General features: G+C 33.1%; 2 protein-coding genes across 2 annotated transcripts in view; one reads left to right on the plus strand and one right to left on the minus strand.

Annotated features, from left to right (window-relative positions):
• The window catches only part of LRRTM3 (leucine rich repeat transmembrane neuronal 3), a 181139-nt gene extending 169664 nt beyond the window's left edge, over positions 1-11475 (plus strand). The window contains exon 3 of the mRNA XM_068548882.1: positions 11266-11475. Within this exon, the coding sequence (XP_068404983.1) occupies positions 11266-11475 (210 nt within the window). The remainder of the gene's footprint in view (positions 1-11265) is intronic.
• The window catches only part of CTNNA3 (catenin alpha 3), a 1637417-nt gene that overhangs the window by 1123331 nt on the left and 493839 nt on the right, over positions 1-20247 (minus strand). The window lies entirely within an intron of this gene.

Below are 20247 nucleotides of genomic sequence, written 5' to 3' on the forward strand. Positions count from 1 at the left end.
TAAACTTTTTCACAGAGAAGCTATAGAGAATCTATCTGAAGTATATATCTATATATAAAGATTCATCCTTTTTTTCATCACTGATCTTATATCATTCAGATTATTGACTAGCAGTATAAATAATACAACCTAACAATAAGAAACCAATAATAAAAACTCTTACATAAAACTCCCTCATGTTATTTTATATCTGTGCCTTCTATATTCCTGAATGTCCAGCTGTGATAAAAGAAGCTAAAGCATGTTCTCTCAGTAGGGTATACTGATGATAGTGAAGACTGTTATGCAACCTCAGGCTTGAGTTTTACTGCCCAAATATGGCCTAAAACATTTTGATTTTTTAATTGCATTTGATATCTACTTCGAACCTGGAGCTGAAACCAAATCGTTATATTGTTAATGAAACAAAGTGGACCATTAAGAAATAACACCTCACATTTTCTCTTTATGTAGCTTATTTTTAATTAGTCTGATCAGAGCCATGGTTGAAAAAATACCATCTGCATATATATGTGGCTGATCACGTAACACTGATCAAAGATTCAACCATCATTAACTTGTTCATTATTACTAAGAAACTAAAGTCAGACATACTATATCCTATGAAGTAAAGTAACAGAAAATCAATGCTAGAAAATGACAGTTTGTAAAGGCTAGGTATAACTGTGCAAAAATTTAAAAAAAGGACACAGTAAAATTAAGTGAGACAACATAAGTAAAACACTGAGAAGAGCTAGATACTCCCCATCCCCAACTTTACTTCCGGTCAGTCCAATGATAGTCACCACTCATGTAATGTATATGTGCTAACACAATTTAGAAGTTGATCTTTATTTAAATGTCAACAAGAAGTGTTTTACTGCATTATAATAAAAGCTATATTGTCAGGACTTACCTTTTTTAAAGTTCCTAATATTTGTGTCATATAAAAATTTGAAATAATAAGAGAATAATGGATATTATATTAATAATTACTTACACTAAGAAGTTATTAATAATAAATTAGATATACATATTAGCTCATCCTTATCTGAAGATCTGATATCATCATTACAAACATAAACTTTGTGAGAAGCAATTTTGTTCCCTGCCAGTGTCTCCACTAAGAAGAACTTTCAAAACTTTACTAATACATAGCTTGTATAACCCCTGAGAAATTTTTATTCTCTATCAAATTTACAGTCTAGATAGTTAGATAATGTTAATATAAATGAAATAATGGCAATATGTATATACAACCAGCCAGGCCAGCTTAAACATGGTCTTATCTATATAAAGCATCACAGCAAAGGCAGGTATTTCCCACAACTTCCACCATATCCTACACATACATCTAGGAAAAAGTAGTGTTTTACAACTGCTTACTTTTGAAGCCAGGCAATTGGTTTTGTTTACTCAGGATCCTGAGAGTACTCAATAATAGATGAATGGATGGATGGAAGAAACAGTATGCATCGATACTTATGTGTATATAAATTCCGAAGAAATTCATAGCAGAAGCTCATCCTTACAGAATCAAATTCATCTGAGGGGTTTTCATCAAAGAAGTGTTATTTGAACTAAATCTCCAAGTGCAGGATTTTTATGCAACTTAGCAGATGTATATATAGTATCGTCTCATTTAGTATGGAAACATCTCAACCAAAATCTGAATTAATTTAACAATAAAGTGAAGAGAAAATGCTAACCAGTAAATTATTGCATCATTTGAAAGCTTATTTAATTAGAAGACAGCTACAAGGATTCATGTAATCCTTAGGTGCTGCCCTCTAAGTCCTAGACAGGAATAAGAACCCCTAAGAAAGTTGGAATATCAAAGTCCTGCCAATGCAAGACAAGCTCTCAGGTATGTCAGAAATGCAGAGCCTGTTTTATGAAGAATCCCAAAATGACAGTAAGCTGTTGAGGAGGAAAAAGCCAGTTGGAAAGCAACAGGATATCAAAAATCATGACAGAAAACCAAATATAATGCCAGTGATGAGGGAAATCCCATATAGAGCCTCTCTGTGAGATTAAAGTGCACTGCCAGTAATAGCTACAGTTCAAGAGTTACTTGTAGCAATACAAACACCGTTATATGTTGTTTGCTTTGCAGTGTTTAATTTTCATTCTCACATATTTATACAAACCTAGATTAAAAATATCAACTGCTGTATCATCATTATGAGATCCTTAAGTGGACTGCTGTAACCACAATTTCCAGGAAAAAGAAAAAGAATGAGATTGTTATCAAACTGATTAGCAACTGTACTTCATTGCACAGTTGTATGAAGAAACAGATTTGGAAACATAGCATCAAGATTAGTGGGGCCTTTGAGCCACAGTCTCAATTTGGATTCCCATCACTTTACCTGGCAATAGCGCCAATTTAACAGGCATCAGGCTGTGCAGAAGATTTTCATGTAAATGAAAATAGTTTGGGGCATTTTGCTTTCCCTCAGTAAAAGATAAATATAACTTTTCACTGGCATCAAAAATAAAACAGGTTAACATAGAATGATCCAGGGCAGAGTCCATTACAGGGAGAACTAATTTGGCAGGTGCACCAAACCTTTGGACATCATAGGCCACAAGTCTAGGGAGCACTAAAGAGTGTGAAAAATGCAGGTACAAAAGGTATTAAAGGACAAAGCACAGACATAACATTCTTAAATTTATAGGTGTAAAATCACCAAATTAAAAATAATTATTTTATTTTCAATATTGATTTTTAAAGTTTTATATATTTCAAATTTAAACTAATACTTTACATGATAAAATATACATTAAAAATTTTAAATAAAAATAATAAAAACTTTTAAATAATTAATATAAAATAAATGAAGAAGTTCCCAAACATTATAATGCAGCGCTATGTGCCTCATCATTAGTGTGGATTTTTGAAAATTCATTGTAGCCCTCTACCTCTATCCTAGTAGTCAAGATGATCTGGCCTTGATTTCATAAGACTTTATTATCTCAGTCATATAGTTCCCACAGTCATCCAGGGACGAACATTTTTAATATCTTCCTAGACTATGCCAAGTACCCATTAGTCTATTACTTAAATTCACTCATGTATTCATTCATACTTTCAATAAATACGTATTTAGTTCTTACTGTGTTTAAGGGACCACATGAAACAACATAAGGCATAGAAAAATGTGGTTAGTCATAGATTTTTGAACTCAAGAAGGTTATGGTCTAATATAAGTGTATGTTAGAAGGGTTTATGTTCCATCCAGAAGCCTTGAGGCCAAGGACTTGGTGTATCTCCAGCAACTAGCCCAGCATCAGGACCAGCGAAGGCATTCAGCAAGTCTTTGTTGAAGTCAATAAGTTATTGAATGAATATTTCTGTTTGGTTTTGTGGACACAAGCACATGAATTTATGAAAATAATTCATATAGCCAACCCCTAGTTATTTCTTGTTGCAAAACTGCAATACAAATTGTTTGTAAAGAAGAAAATACACTCACAAAGGGCAAAGTCATTTAAATATTTAAGATACATATTTTAAATTGCACTTTAATGCAAGGAGAACTATTACCTTTCAAATGGAACTCAGTTTTTTTTTCACTTTGTGATATCACTCTGCAGGAGTTCACAAAAATATTTTTTTCACACAAAAGGCACTAGAAGAATTATTATCCTCCTGCAAATAGTGTTTTCTTTCACATTATTCTCAAGTTACAGACATCTGAAATTTTTCAAAATCATATTGAGTTCCTGTCTTATTACCCTATACTTGTTATCTCAAGATAGCAATTGCTACTTTAGTTGGCAACTTAGATCTTAAGAAAATACTGAAATTGAGTATTAAGGTGTTGATTTCATCTAAGAATTTAAAAGTGTAAAAAACTAGTTTGTTTTATAAGTTTAAAGGTAGCATAACATAAATTCAGGCTCTTAATTAAGCACTTCCTGAAAATGCTTCTTTAACTAAATTACTAGTAGAATCAAGATAATTAAAATTGATGATCCAACAGTCTATTATACTCACACTAATTAACCATTAGAATGCTTAAGAGCTCCAAGAGATAGATTGCTCTTCAAACAAGTAAATTTCAAAGTAAAATATAGTATCTTTGTGGGAGAGTCTATAAAAGTAAATATTAAATCACTTCTCAGCAATATTGACTCTTGCCAATAAATCTGGAAAATAACAACACTATTTCCAAACAAAGAAGATGGCTAGTTTGTTTTGCACCCACAAAGGATAAATGACATAGTAAGTAGAATCAGCCAGTCAGAGCAAAGTGTGTGTGTGTGTGTGTGTGTGTGTGTGTGTGTGTGTGTATATATACACACACACACACACACACACACACACACCCTCCCTTACATATACATATATATATATATACACACATCCTTATACAAGCACACAACTTGTCTACTAGCTCACTCCATCCATTGCCTCCCTTTCCTTTCTTGCATTATATGTCTATCTCCTTCACTAGTCTATGATTTTGTCAGGGAGCAGAAATTATACCTTATTCATGTTTGTTTCTCCACTTCCGCAGTCCTCCTGTACTCCAGCACCTACCTATAACTCTTTTACGTACAGAAAGAAATCAAAACAAGTATCATTTAATATAAAACAAAATAATCAGATTAACTGAGGTTTCTTTTTACACTTCTTGTTAAAAAGAAAAACTAACATCATTTAATTGGAAAAATTTCTACCAATTTCCAAGTCAACACAGACGTCTAGTTTTAAAATCCCTAAAGGTCTCCCTAAATAATCTTACACATATTTTATCTGGGAGTATATGTAAGTCTCCTATCCCAGTTCAGAATGTTTTCCAGATTAGACCCTTCCCCTTACACTTTGTATTTGGCCAATATGAGCTTAGTAAGAAGAAGAGAGCTTTGATTTTGAGCTGTCACCATCCATCCACATTGTGAATCCCTGATCAACTATAGGTTTCTTTCCTGAGGACCCAAAGTGCAAAGCAGAATCAGAAAGCTAAAGTGTAGCTTAGCAAATCATAGTGTTTACCCTACTGGAAATAAGATCCAATGTTGATAATTGGTGTCTAAATAGTATCAGACACATTATACTGTGTTTACCTCTCTAGGCTCCAAAGCCAGTGTGAGTTAGATAAAGTGATAAATAAGAAATAAAGCATACTGGTTAGGAAGTCAGGCAACCACTTCTGCAACTCACCAGGTAAATGATTTTTAACTAATTACTTAAACCATCTAAGTCTTAGTTTTTCAACTGTAAAATGGGAATAATTATATTTATCTTACAACAGCCTTGGTAGGCTTAAATAAGATGCCCTAAGTCCAGCATGTAGCATGGCACCTAGCACACACTAAATGCTCAATAAATGACAGTGATGATAATGAGGTGAATGTTAGAGACGTGTCCAGGCAGGTGTCAGGCAGACCAAGAGATGAAACAAGTGCCCACAGCCGCTCAGGTGGCTAGGAAGAGAAATCACTGCAGAAATCCTGAAGAATTACGGTAGGACCAGAGGTAACATCTAGGCAAACTTCGACACTCTTCCAGTGAACCAAGCTGCAGTGTGATAATTTCTTACACTATTTTTCCTTATATAATACTTACATTTTACCAACTGCCTCAATACTTAGAAAAAAAATATTAATTAGTAATATGATTTTTAAGAATCAAGCCAGTAGAAAAGATATTTTCCATCAAGTTTCTTAATAGTACTCAAGTAATACCAAAGACACAACTTTCTATTTTTACCATCAGTAAAACTACCAGCCTATACACAAAACTCACGTTTGGTAGCACTGAAACAAATGTTTCTAACCAATCCCCAATACACATAAAGTTGCACATCCTCTAACATAACCAAAGGCTAGTCTGGAAAATTTACATAACCTTATATAAATGAAACAGAAAGTAGAGGCATCAAGATAAACAAGAATAAAGTCATTAGCAAGTGCATTTTGAAAAAATTAAAACACTTCTTTAAATAAATTGAGAAATTTACAAGCAGTGGTGTGATACGTACATGTGTGTACTCACATATATGTATATGTACATATGAAATAATGTTTTTAAGGAAGCTAATTTCCCAGAATAAAAAATATTTCAAATCCCACTTCTTTGCAAAGACAGAGTAATGATTCAGACATGATAAAAAAGAAAAAGAAAAAAGCATTCACTATTTTCTACATGCTGCTTACATTTAATTAAATAGAAATATAGTTAATCTCCAGAAATGAATTTACAAATATTTAGTTTTATTTTTAACTCTACTGATTAGACATGCCAGTCATGCAATCACTAAAGTAAACAAGGTAATAATATTTTGAGCCAAGATAACGGCAACAGAAATGAGAGAAGCGGATGCATGTAGGATATATGCCATTGATGTCAACAAAGTAACTGATAAATAATGGGACATTTGGAACAAGGGACAAGGAAGTGTTGAAGGAGACTGGCAAAGCTGACTTAACTTGGTGCTCCCCAAAACAGAAAAAGGACCATGGGAAGAACTTAGTTTGGATCCAGAGATAATGAGCCCAGTTTGAGACAGATTTAGAGACAAATTAGAGAAATACTATTAATTGGAAAAATATTATAATGCCTGTTTCTTATTTTATATATGAATAGGTAGAAATAGACTCAACTGAAAATTCATTAAATTTAGTAGATGAAAAACAAATGTAAAATAATAGGCCTCTGAATTACAACATAAAATGGGGGAAAATGTCTTGATAGTGATAAAGGCTACATCTCAAAAAATTAATTCTTTCATGAAGCAAGTCTGTTTCTTTCACTACATACAGATTACTGAAAAACAAAACCCTGTTAGCTACAAAAACCCTAAAGTAACATCCTTTCAACAACCTAGAGAGGTAGAATACTCGCTAGGTAACATTGGCCTTCTAAAAATACAAGATTTCCCCCGTGATATATGGGAACAGCATGAGCATTCTCCTCAATGATAATCAATAGAAATATTTATACTTAGAAAAACTCTACTCAGAAATAACATTTAACAAGCAAACATTTCCTATGTTTTGCAATTCTAGAGAGGGAAAAACAACCTTTTTATTATTCCCTCTCAAAAGTGGACTGTCATTTTCTGTTCTTCAGAGTACTTACTGTACTTAAAATAATCCTTGCTATCCTACAGAAAAGATGTTTAAATGGCTTGTAACCAACTAATTAGAATATGAGCAATACACATGCACATTCATATATACACATATATATATGTGTACAAATATACATATTATTTTGCAGTGAATATAAGATTAAAATGACCATTTTTACTTAATCAAAAATCGGAAACTTTAAAAAGTTATTCTTTCCCCTTAAAGTAACAAACTCGAACATTTTAAATGAATGGGAAAAAAAGACTTAATAATGAGTTATTTTTATTCATCTAACATTACAAAATTTGTGTATGTGAAAGGTACATATATGTGATGTTGAGACAGACACTGGAAAATTACTGCTTAGGCAAATATCATTGATGTCAAGACAGTAACTAGTTTAGCAGAGTAGAAATTTTTCCTGAGGCGAATTTCCTAAGTAATGTCAGCTTCTACCTCTCATCATTAGAATAGCATATAATGATTTCTGAGTTCAGACTCTAGATGATATTGTTTTCTGGGGAGTTAAGTTTTCATATTCTTGGATCGCTATAAGTTATGCCTTAAGAATAATTAACTCACCTGAAAAATACTGACCTAAAGTATCGAAGGAAACCATAAGTAATTATAAATAGGAGTTTATCAGGTTAAAATTCACTGAAAGAAACTGTTCTCTCAGAAAGAAAGGACGAGAAGACTCTACGGACACTTTAAATAGAGCCCTGTAACAAAAGGTCTGGGGAAGCAGAGGCTTATTAGATTTATATCTCCTACTGCCCTTGCTGTTCATTTTCATTTTATAAAATAACATATTTGGGTCATCTTCAGGTAGGTTGACTAAAGTGATTTCTTTTCCAAAATGGGACAATAAGTATAAACTGGGACTGTCCTGCTGAATACTCTATCCATAGGGGAGAGCGTGGCTGTGTGCCTCTCCTGCTTCAGCACATTAATATAAATCAGGTAAAAATGCAGAAAGAGGCACAGACAGAGAGGATGGATAGAGAATACCCAGGTCAGACTGGAAAGGGAAAAGAAAACACAGGGCACAAGGTCACATGACTGACGATTATGTGAGGAAGGAGAAAGGGCTGCTATGTTTACTGACTGGGTGACAAGAATGGATTTACATGGATTGTATCTGAGCCTCAAGATATTTGCTTAATGCCAGTGGATAGCCTCTCCATCACTACCCAGCCACTATGTGTGCGTGTGTGTGTGTGTAAATAATATTTCTATATATACAGTATACATCTATATTTTATACAACAAATATGAAATAGTTGTCCAAAACTAATATATCACCAAAATTTGCATTTTCCATACCAGATTTAAATAATTTTGAAATCATAAGTAACTGGCCACAAGATTATATATGTGTGTGTATTATATACATGTGTATTTATGTATGTCTTTATATACTATGTATATGTGTATGTCAATACATGTGTATATTCCTATGAATATACACGTGAATATAACTAATGCTAACTTCCAGATTTTCAAAATCATTTAAGTCAACCTGGGAAAAATCTACTGTGATGTTGTATTCAGATATGTTTAGCTGTTAAATTCTACTTACGAGTACAACTTAGTATGTTATTTTCTTGATATTAAGATATCATCAACTTTAAGAATCACTTTCAGTTGCGGGGAAGAAAATACATGTTAAACATCCACACTAATTATAAGTACCATCCCAATTTCAGAAAGATTAAAATATGAAAAATATGACTTGACATTAAAAAAGTATAACCAAGGGGTTAGGTGTTTTAAAATAAAACATATCCCCAAATAAGAAACTCTATAAAGAAAATATGTGGGATTTATTAATAAATAAGAGTGCTAACTACCTAACTGATATAGTTCAAATTAAGACTTGCACTCTGGATACCAGCAGCCTCTAGATACTAAATCAAGCAGGAAATTGTGTACACACACACACACACAGAATAAATGTATCACGGTTTCTTATTTTTCATAAATCATCACCATAAAAATTATGAAATATTCACAGTAGAGTTAATTCCAAGTAAGCCAGGAATGATATAGCATATATAAAGCATAAGTTTCCATGACAAAGAAGAACAAGTATAAAAAATCCTACAGATATATGACCCATAACACATTACACAACATTGATTTCCCAGAGGCTAATGTTAAACTCACATACCCAATAGCATCCTATAACTCAAATCTATTCATGCTGCACAATTACTTTTGCATAATAATATATTGTATTTTAGTTATCTGAGCTATTTTGTCTGTAACAATAGGAGTTCTTCCTTATTTTAAATGAGCATCTTTGGAAGCATCGTATTATTTTCTTTATGATCTTTCAATCACCTTGACCATTTTTTTAAAGTGTATGATGTCTTTCATTCACACATCAGGTAGCATGCTTCAAATTTTTAAAAATTCACATAAATAGGAAGAGTTCTCAGGAATGTAATTTGATGAAGGGGATTACATTTCTGTCTCCAAGGACTAAGCCTTACACGTTTGATACATTGAAATGTTCACATTAAAAAGAAATTATAATCTCAAAAGAAGTGAATACTTTAAGAGAAAACAAGGAAATAACAGCTCAACTAATTTTTACTAAAGGAAAACTAAATAAGGATAGAAGGATAGGGATGGAAAGACGAGGAAAAAAGGATTCTTATGTATGGAGAAAAGGACTAAGAAAGTAAAGAAGGAGTTCATAAAAGAATAAAATCTAGGCATTCTGCTTTTCTTAGCTTTGGGCTCCAATCTTAGCTGAGATCAGAGGAATTTAGTCTGAGGTGACCAAAGAGAAATATATTTTATCCACCACCAAATAAGAATGGTAGAAGTTTTTATCCAAGGTAATTCAACAACATGAATTAGTAATTAGGATATTAAACAGAGATCAAGGCTGAAGTTTCCTCAAAACTGCCTACTTTTTAGAACAATTTTTTTAATCTTATTGAAAAAAATGGGAATAATCTCTAGACTTTGACATCTGATTACATTTCAAACTACCTTTTGTCTGTAACACACGTTTCCCTTCTGTTCACAATGGTCACTCTTGCTCTTTCCTATTTTTAGAACTTGCTTCCTTTCATTAAGCTGCAATTAGCAAGAGTCCCTTCCACATATATATCACTGATTCCTTCAAACTAGCGTCATCCTTTGTTGCTTTTAGACTTTCACAGAAGCCAGAGTTTCTTCCTGGGAGTTCTCTAAACCTTAGTTTTTAGATATATGGATCAAGCTACAGACATTAATGTTTCAAAGAATGCTCACGGCAAAATAAATATTAAGAAGGTATTGACAGGGAATACGTAGCCACAATCTTTACTGACAGTGGCCAAGATGTGACAAAGCCACAGGAGTACAGGACTATTTCGACAATCATAGCACAGTCAGGCACCATCATTGCTACTGTCCAAAAGAGCACCTATGGGAGTGAAGAAAAGGTGCTTTTTAAAAAAGACCATCATGAAGATAACCCTACTCTTTATTTCATAGCATGTTACAATGTTATAGCTTTTCTGAAATAATATTAAGTTATAGTATCCAGATCATATAGGTAAAAACACTTTAAAATGTGGGGGAAAAAAAAAAAAAAAAAAAGGTTATTGGGTAAGAAGAGCCAGAATGACTTGCCTAGACAATTCTCTTCTGCAGTGGTTCTCAAAGTGTGGTGTGTGGACTAACAGCACCAGTATCATATGGGAACTATAAGGAATGCAAATTACAGGTCCCACCTCAGACCTACTAAATTAAAAAAAAATCAGGGAAGTGGATGTTGGAGCTGAAGAAGGGGGAGGTGATTTTTATGCATGATAAAGTTTGAGAACCACTGTTCAATTGTATTCCAGTACCATAAGTAACCAAATAATATTTTTCTTAGTTCCAAAACCACAAATTTACCTCACTGAGGAAAAGCATTCTTCTGACTTTTCTAACAAAACTTTTAGTATTTTCAGAATCGCTTAGGTTCCTATTTACCTGAAGGTTCTAGTTAAGAATTGAGCAGCTCCATCTCAGGCTTTAGAACTGTTGCATTCTGCGTGCTAGTATGAGAATGAGGGACATTAGTGAGATAGCGGGGGACTCTTGAGCCACAGATATACCCATGGAAGTTAGTCAGGTCAGCACTTCACATTCCCCAAATCTTGCCCCCAAAGTTGTCTTTTTATAACTGACTTTTCTCGTGTCATTTTTCCCCAGATACCTTTATCAATGAATGTGTCAACTTTTCTGGCATACGACCAGCCCACAATAAGTTACTGTGGGGTGCATCATGAACTTCTCTCTCATAAATCCTTTGAAACGAATGCACAGGAAGATACGATGGAAACACACCTAGAGACTGAGCTGGACCTGAGCACAATCACAACAGCCGGCCGAATCAGTGACCATAAACAGCAGCTGGCTTAACTGAGCTAATTGGTAACCAAGGGTTGCCATCAAACTTTGTAACCTCAAGGACAAAATGAGGAAGATTTGTTCATTGTGGACTCTAAAACAAAAGAAAACAATCCCCTGTTAAAATAAACAAAAATCCAAGATTGATTCATGAAATAAAGAAGACACGAATTGTTTCAACTCTACACTTTATAATTAGCTAAGTTGTGCAGTATTTTTTTGACTTAGAGTATGACCCTGAAAAAAAAATCTTTTTTTCTCAAAACTCATCCTACCTACCTGTAAAAACTGTACAGAGCTAATGTATTTTTCATATTGTAAAGTTTCAATTATAGAAACAACTCGTATGTACAGTACCATAATTTAATTACATTTTACTTTACAAACTTTATGTATTTCAGTTTCTAAAATTTTAAATTAACAAAAATTATTTCTTGTGTTATTCAGAGTTACTCAGTTTTGTAGGGACTGTTTTGTTACTGCTTTTGTGCCCAGAAACCTTGACTCTCAAATTCTGTGCTGTGCAAAACATGCACGATTTTTATCATGCTTACGGCGTAGAATTTTATCTACTTGGTCCAGAAATAATACATTAACCAAAAAGGGTTTGTTGAGACTTGTAAGAAGTTCTTCAATTACATAGACAGGCCTTTCTTATAAATGAAAAAAAATCAAAGATTTTTTAACACTTCTCAGACTTAACTGTTGCCTTGAATTACAGCCTAGTTTCTAAGCAGTGAAATGTAATGATAAAGAGGGATATTTTAACAACGTATTTCTGAATGAATGACTCATTATTTCATTCTTTTGAGTAACCCATTGTTAAGGGTGGGGGGAAGCATGGACAAAACATCACTGGAAACAAAGGCCGTAACCACAGCAACAGAGTTTGATATACTTAAAAGGTGCAGCTGCCAGTGACAAAGAAAAACTCTGTTACTTCTCATTACTTCAGGCCAAGGTGGGAGGATAAAGCATAATAATTGTACAGTAGCAATTTTTCTCTTAATTAACCCGAAGTGGTTTACCTAAAAATAACCATCAGTGCAAAATGTGCCTGGTTTTAAGACAATTTCCCGTTTAGAATGGTGAGGCTGTATTTTAGGAACATCTGAAAGGAAATATATGAAAATTTTCACTTTGTGTGCTACATCCATTTTCTCCTGGGAGAGAACGCTAAACATCTACAGCTGATTCAATACAGATAGGAGCCATGGTGGAACTTTATCACGCAGGTAGACTGTAAACATCCTTAATATGTTCTACATTGTTTATATTGCTATTCATAATGAGATTCACCTCCAAATTATCTGAAAAATAATCCAGAGTAATTTGAAACCACCCCGGATCATATATCGATTATCCAATTGTATTATAAAGTTAATTCAATCAAATTATGAAAACCTGACTTTTCAGAGGCTGAAATAATCAACTTGTTTCTGTTGTTTGCTTGACACAGGTCACTGTTTGAAAATATTGTTATTTTATCTATGGTATTCACACATCCTTTTGCGTTTTTTTTTAATATAAAACTACAAGTTTCAATTGCTGTTACACTAGGAGAAGTGCTTTTTTTATGTTGTCATTTTTAATTCATGACATCAAAAATAGGTTGAGAGGATGTCAATCTAATAGGGATCAAACACAGTCAAAAACAATGAAGAAAAGAATTTGTGAAAACCGATGTCAAACTTTCAATTTTTTAAATTTCTTCCAAAGAAATTCAAAAGTGTAGTTTTATGCAGGTTTATCATGGCAAATTTAAGGGCAGGTTCAAAGAGAATGAATTTAAAAAATCAAGAGCAAATTTTTGTTGAAAATATACTGTCAGAAGGGAAAGAAACAAAATGTTGGAAGAGCAAACTCTCTTACTAATTTAAATGAAACTAAATGTCACAGCACTTGTATCAACTATTTGGCATTCCAGATTTTGTAACATATTTTGCATAAATTATTTGCTATTCAGAAAATTTTGTCATTTTTAGTTTAATCTCTTTTTTTCAATTTCTGATTTCCTTGCACTGTATTATTGTCAGAGTATTCTTAATCCTCTACACTGGTATTTTGCTTTGCAGTTTGCAAATCTATAGAGGGTTAACTATAAATCTATTATGTGTGGATCTGAAATCTGATGCAAAATTTTATTTATTATGTAAACCAAAATGTCACTTGCAATTTTTTCTCATAGAAGTTGTCCTTGCAAAGATTCAAATATCTTTTAATTTGTGTAAATAAGCATTTTATATCTTCCCTTTCCAGACATTTTCAAACTGACAAATGATTTTTAGAAATTTTAAAGGTTCCAGGGAGCCTCACAAATATATGCCCTTTATTTCCTGAAGCAAACTGCTTTCTTTCTTAAACATTTTAAGTTCATCTGAAGTGAACAACTATAAATAGAAGCAGTCACCTTGGAACCAGGTGCATGGGAGCTCTTAGCTCTGTGCATCGGAGGACTTATTACGTACATTAAGAGCCAAATAAACTAAGAATTTTGGTATTTGTCATATTTGAAATTAAACCCAAAGGATCTTTAACAGGAAAAAAAAAAAAAAAAGATGTTGGGTTACTTGTTTGCTTAATTTTTATTCTGCCATGTCCCGGGGTGTGGGGGCTTTGCGGAAATGAAAACCTGCTAGAGGAGATTGTGTCTGGAATCTTTACCATACATTTGCAATTTATATATTTGTGTCTAAAATCCCTATTTCTAATCTGTCTTTTTCAGAATTCAGTAATCTCCCATTTCCTCTTTCTAACCACCCCATGTCTTCCTTCCTGTCTACTACTCACCTCTTTAAACAACTGAAATGTTTCTATGTTTGGAGTTGAAAAATGCAGTTCAGCCCAACATGGTTACAATAACAGCGGTAGCTACAGCAAACACATTTAAGCAGTGTTTTGAAGTTTACAAACCATATTCCACATAAATTATCTCATTTTCCCTTCATAACCAATCTATGAAGACACATTAATCTCAAAGAAGTTGAGACTTGCCCAAGAACACAGGGCTAATAATCGGTGGAGCTGAACTACTCTCAAAATTCAGACCCTATTAGTCTTTCCACTATACTAAAAGCCTTCCCTCTCTGATCAGGGCCAGAGAATTTCCAGATAGTAAATAGAATGAAAGTCCCAATTTCCAGATAGTAAATAGAATGAAAAAATGTTTGACATGTTGTTTAGTAATCCCTAATTTAACTCAGTTCCTCTATCTGTATAATATATGGGCTAAATAGACTCTTTCTGTGTGCTACTCTGGGCTCTCACATTAAAACTCTTTATTCAAAAAGTATAACAAGTCATAAATTTCTTAACAAATCACGTCATTTGTAAATGTGTAGAACGGTTGCTTCCAAGAACTGGATGCATATAGTCCCCAAGGTACAGAATAAAATTGAGAAGCATAAAAAAAAACAAAAACAAAAACAAAACAAAGATCAAAATCGAGATTATGCATAGAGTTATAAAACAGATTCATAGTGCAACGTTGAACATATGTTTAACACATGTTCAACTGAACACACATTCAATTCAGAGCTAATTGGAAAAACCTTTGTAATTTTCTTTTTTTTCCTTTTTTGTTTCAGCAAAAATACTTATTGAACCATGAATTCTTACATCTATCTTAATAGAGAATAATTTTCTCTCTTCTCCTTCCAATAAAAATGAAATGTAATTCATCCAAACTGATGTACAGATGCAAAAACATATGCTAATAAGCAAATAATATTTCTGATCAGCTCATTTTATCAAGTCTCTATCCCTACTCCCAAAACCACAAAATCAGACAGATTTTCATATAAATTATATTTTTAGAAGGAAAGAAAACCTGCCCAAATTTAACATTCAAGACAAATGACATAATCCTAACTTGAAATCAGATCAGTATGACTATGACTCCACAAACTGCTTAGAAATAGAATCTTTTTTGCAAAAATATTTTCTAAAATAAAACCACTGTATATGGGATTAAGAATATATGTTTTTCTCTGCTCCTGACTGGAAGACAGATATCATCTCTCAAACTCAACATCAAAAATAAGTAAAGAAACTGGAAGCATGAAAACAGGTACCTGATGTGAATGATTAGTAAGCTGGAAGAAAGAAAATCAGACGTAGATTTTCTGCTGGGTAGACGGTAGCCAATGAAGGAAAAAGTAACAGAACCAGCAGATATTCAGCCTCAGGAAAAAGGATAATAAATCTCTAGAGTAGTCACAATAACATCTTACATTGGCATAGCTCTTAACAGTTTATCAGTCAGGGTAATGGTATAACCACCTCGTAACACATAAAAAGTCCCGAGGTCCAGATGGGTTGATAAGACAGTAAGAAATCCAGATAAGTTAGTCTTGGCAGCAAGTAAGAGCCTCCAACTACTTTTCTTACCTTCTCAACTCACCACAGCTGTCCCTAACTAGAGAGGTACCAAAGGCAGAGGATCCAGGGTCAAGGCTTTCAAAACCCTGACATACCCACAAGGGTGGAGTAGACTGACAATCAGCAATTGTGCTTCATTTTACTATCAACTGTAATGGGGAAGAAATATTTGAAAATTTAAAAAATATATACCAAAACGGTGATGGGTTACCTGTAAAGGTCTCTCATGGCTTACATAATGATTTTAGTATGAGATAAGAGGCTTATATGTAACATTTTTAAGTTAGGGTAAAATTGATGTTTAAAAAAGTCCACAGTTGATTATTTACCTTTCTATTAAAGACGGTGACCTTAAAGCAAAAGAGTGCCTCAGCCATCTAGGACTTAGAGAACTCTTGAATTTCTTCCTCCTTTCTCCCATCTATTTATAGATTTTCTTGTATATGATATATGTCTTCCCAAAAAATTAAGTGAAATTTTATTTTGTATAAATCAAATAATATTTCAAATACATTAAGGGACTATATGATAAAGGACCCTTGAAGTAAATCCTTCTTGTTTTCTAATCTGAAACACCACTCACTAATTTATCTTTTGTAAACTGATTTACACATATCTTGTGTTGCATAATGCAGCACACGGCCTTAAAGGTTCTATGGTGCAGTCTTTACCTCAGACTGTATAAAAGAAAGGACTCTCTAGTTCTGAGCAGGTCTATAGACACTAGAGTGATCATTTTCAGTCAGTTTCAGTTAGGGAATTTATTTATCTGGACTAATATGAAAAACACTATTAAAATAATATGAATGGATAAAGTTGACAAGTTATATTTTTTCTAGTTATTGGTTTAAACTTTTGTCACCTATCATAGCGTCAAAGCTACTATTAAGAAATCAAAATGAGCCCAAATCCCTTGGATCCATACTAGATTTACTGAGTCAGAATCTCTGGAGCTAATCTCTAAGGCATGCTAAATTTTGCAAAATATTATTCAGATGAATTTACTTTTGCCAAGCCATTCAGTTGCTTTTTATTCTAGTCTAAAATTCTTCTTGTGCTTTCCTATTCCAATGTGAATGTAGTTTGCTAAGCCTGGATGAACATTTTTCTTGATTAGAAGAATGTGCAACAAAGGACAACTATACATAAAATGGTCAGGTTGTTTCCTAACAAACTGTGTTATTTATAGATTTTGCTCCCCACTAGCTCTTCCAACAGAAATCTCTGAAAACCATCTTAAATCAGCTGTGTTATTCACTTATATTATTATCCATGAAAGCAAGTAATAAGTTAACTGTTGAAAAGCTGGAGCTGGGGAGAGAGGAAGGACTAATTTATGATGTAATAGGCATTGTGTTGTCCTCATCTCATTCTCAAACCATCTTAGGAAACAGGTACAACCACCATTTTAAAAAAAGGAAAATAAGAATCATGGTAGCTGAATAATTTGCCAAGGCTTATATAGTAGAGTTGGGGATTCAAATCCAGCGCTCCTGACTCTAAGAATGTGCTCCTACCACCCAATAGCACATTTTCAAATGTTAACAAAGACCACAATCAATATAATTAGGCTCATATATTTTAATAAGGGGTGTGGAGACAGGAGGAAAAGAATGTACTTTCCTATTCCTAAACAGAAAAATTGCATAAGCTATTTCACACTGTGTAGAGATTTCCTTCAATATCCCAAGTCCGCAACTTAATGGAAAGAAATATCCATTATTTTCTTGAAGTTTTATACATTGTTTCCTAAAAAGCATGAACATTTGAAAGAAAAAAATCCTTCAAAAAATAAATACTCCCAAATGCTCATGTTGTATTTTCATTTCCAATTTTCCTAGCATATTATAAACTTATGACAAAAATATGATAAGTAGATATCCACAATATAAACTTCAACTGGCCAAAGATGGAGGGAAGGTTGTCAACTGAAGCAAAAATGATATAGATAAACAGTCAATAAAGTAACCAGTGTAATGACAATGTGAAAAAAAGACCAATCATCTGCAGTCAGAAAATGTTAACTGGCAATGACATGGCTTAGGTTGCAGAATATTTCCTTTGATGATTTTATGTGGGGATATTTTTTGTAGAAGTACCATGACTTACACAAATGATATGGGATCTGGGAGCACATTACATAAAGGAGGCAGGAAGATAACCTCTATAACAATGTAGATTCTGCTTCTCCTGTTACTCAGAACATATTCAATAATATATAGTTTAAACTAAAAATAAATATAATTTTCCTTGCGAAGGTAATACAAATGTTTTCATCATTATGCGCAGGTGGCCAAATAAAATATTTTACATTTCTTTTTAAATTCACATCTTCAAATAAATCTTCCTTAGTTTCAGCTATTAACAAATGATTATTAAATAGTGCCTTGATTCCATTAGTGTCTCTAGGAGAATTTTATTAAACCACTGGACTAACAATCTCTCCTATTTCTCCCTGAACTTCCACAAGCCCAAGGTAATATAATTGGGAAGTTACATTATCATTTTACTCCATCACACTATCTGAATATGTAACATCCATGTAAAAAACATTTTTTAATAATCCACGTGGGATTCAAGAGCCAGTAAAATACTCTGTAAGTCACAATTCTACTAAAAATTGCCACTACTACAACTGTGATAAAACTATGCTATAAATTTAAAACAATTAATACATCCAGCAAAGAAAGAAGCTCTAGCATCCTGAATCTAATATCATTACATCTGTTCATCCTGGCACCACGGCCACCATACAGAAATTATAACTGAAATATCTAAAGTAATTCTGATTTGGAACAACAAAGACGCTCCTTGTATCTGGGTTGAAGATGTGGTAAAGGACAATGAAGAAGACAAAAAAACTACACATACTGAGAGGTAGGTAAAAGAAATGTGATTTATTCTCATTAGATAGCCTGCAAGTAATTTTAAAATTTGAGACTAATAATTAAAATTTACAATAACATTTATGTCATCAAATGTCATCAGTAAAAACCAATATGGACATTAGGAACATAAAAACAAACAGATATTTGTGATGGCAATACATATTAAATAGATAGACAGAATTAATTCCACCGAAAGAGAGAATACTAAGGATAAAAAATACTTTAACTATCACTATTATTTCTCCTGAGAAAAACTGAAAAGTCAGAATAAAAGATTCAAACTAAATACCAAGTGATCTTTTCAAGATCCATTTTGAAATAGCCCAAATATAAGCCCCAAATTGCTGCTTTCAACCATGAGTAATTACATTAATTCATATATACCTAGTCAGATTCTGATGTTGAGAAATGAACTGTGTTTTAAATATACTCCATCTGTGCTTATTGTTTTACATCAATGATATATTTGCTTTCAATTACAGATACATAAAGACAATGCCCTAAACAGTCTGATGAAAACATGGTGAAAGATTGGATCAACCCTATTCGTCCTGCTCTGCTATAACGCAATTACTGGAATAGCATGTCCACCGCAGTGGGAAGCTGGAAATATGGTTTCTAAAGTCCTCTCTGGCAGTTCTTGACCAAGACACTTGTAATATTCATTATCTATGGGTGTTATTTTACATTCATTTATAAAATAAGGAAATGATTGCCTTGAGCCAAGAGCCTAGAGACCCATCCCAGCTCTACTCTGACTACACTTATAACAAAGAGGTCTAAGGAAAGACACTGAATATCTCTGAACTTCAGCTATCTGGAGAAAAACCTGAGATCTTTGTGAGGTGGACAATTTTTCACCTTTGGACTTGATGAAATCTTAAGATCAGTGTACTGGACATCCTTCAAAACTCTTTGCCAGTTCCTCCTCAACAAACTCCAAACTTGAGTTTCTTGAACCATTGTCGGATTTTAGACATGGCTATTTCACAATGAACCCTTGTCGTACTTCATCATTTTCTGGAAGAAGAACATAAGGCTGGGGTAGTAGCCCTTATTAGTGTTTTCCTTGCATTTGATTCCAGTTATGGAAGAAAAATGTGTGAACTAACATGACACCTTGGTACTACCATAAAGGGATAGGAAGAAGAGTCTTTTAACAGATAAATACTTTAATATAAAACATGTAGTTTGGGGTCACTTCGTTTGAATTTAATAATCAAATATAGATTTCAGATAAGTATATGCCTTCAAGCTACTGTGAAGATAAACATAATTCTCTATAATGATGACATGGTTTTATTGTCATATACTTTCACTTTCTGAGGGCAGACAATTGACTGGGCTCCATAATTGCCACCAGAATTTAATTATTTCCAGAAATAATGACTTAATACTAAGTGCTTTAAAACAAAATGATAATAATTAACACTTAATGTTTACTTTTCTAAACATTTTACTTGTGTTAATTCATTTAATACTCATTAATATGGTTAACAGGATTAATAATAACCCT

Source organism: Eschrichtius robustus, chromosome 7 (assembly GCF_028021215.1).
Source record: "Eschrichtius robustus isolate mEscRob2 chromosome 7, mEscRob2.pri, whole genome shotgun sequence".
Taxonomy (NCBI): Eukaryota; Metazoa; Chordata; class Mammalia; order Artiodactyla; family Eschrichtiidae; genus Eschrichtius; species Eschrichtius robustus.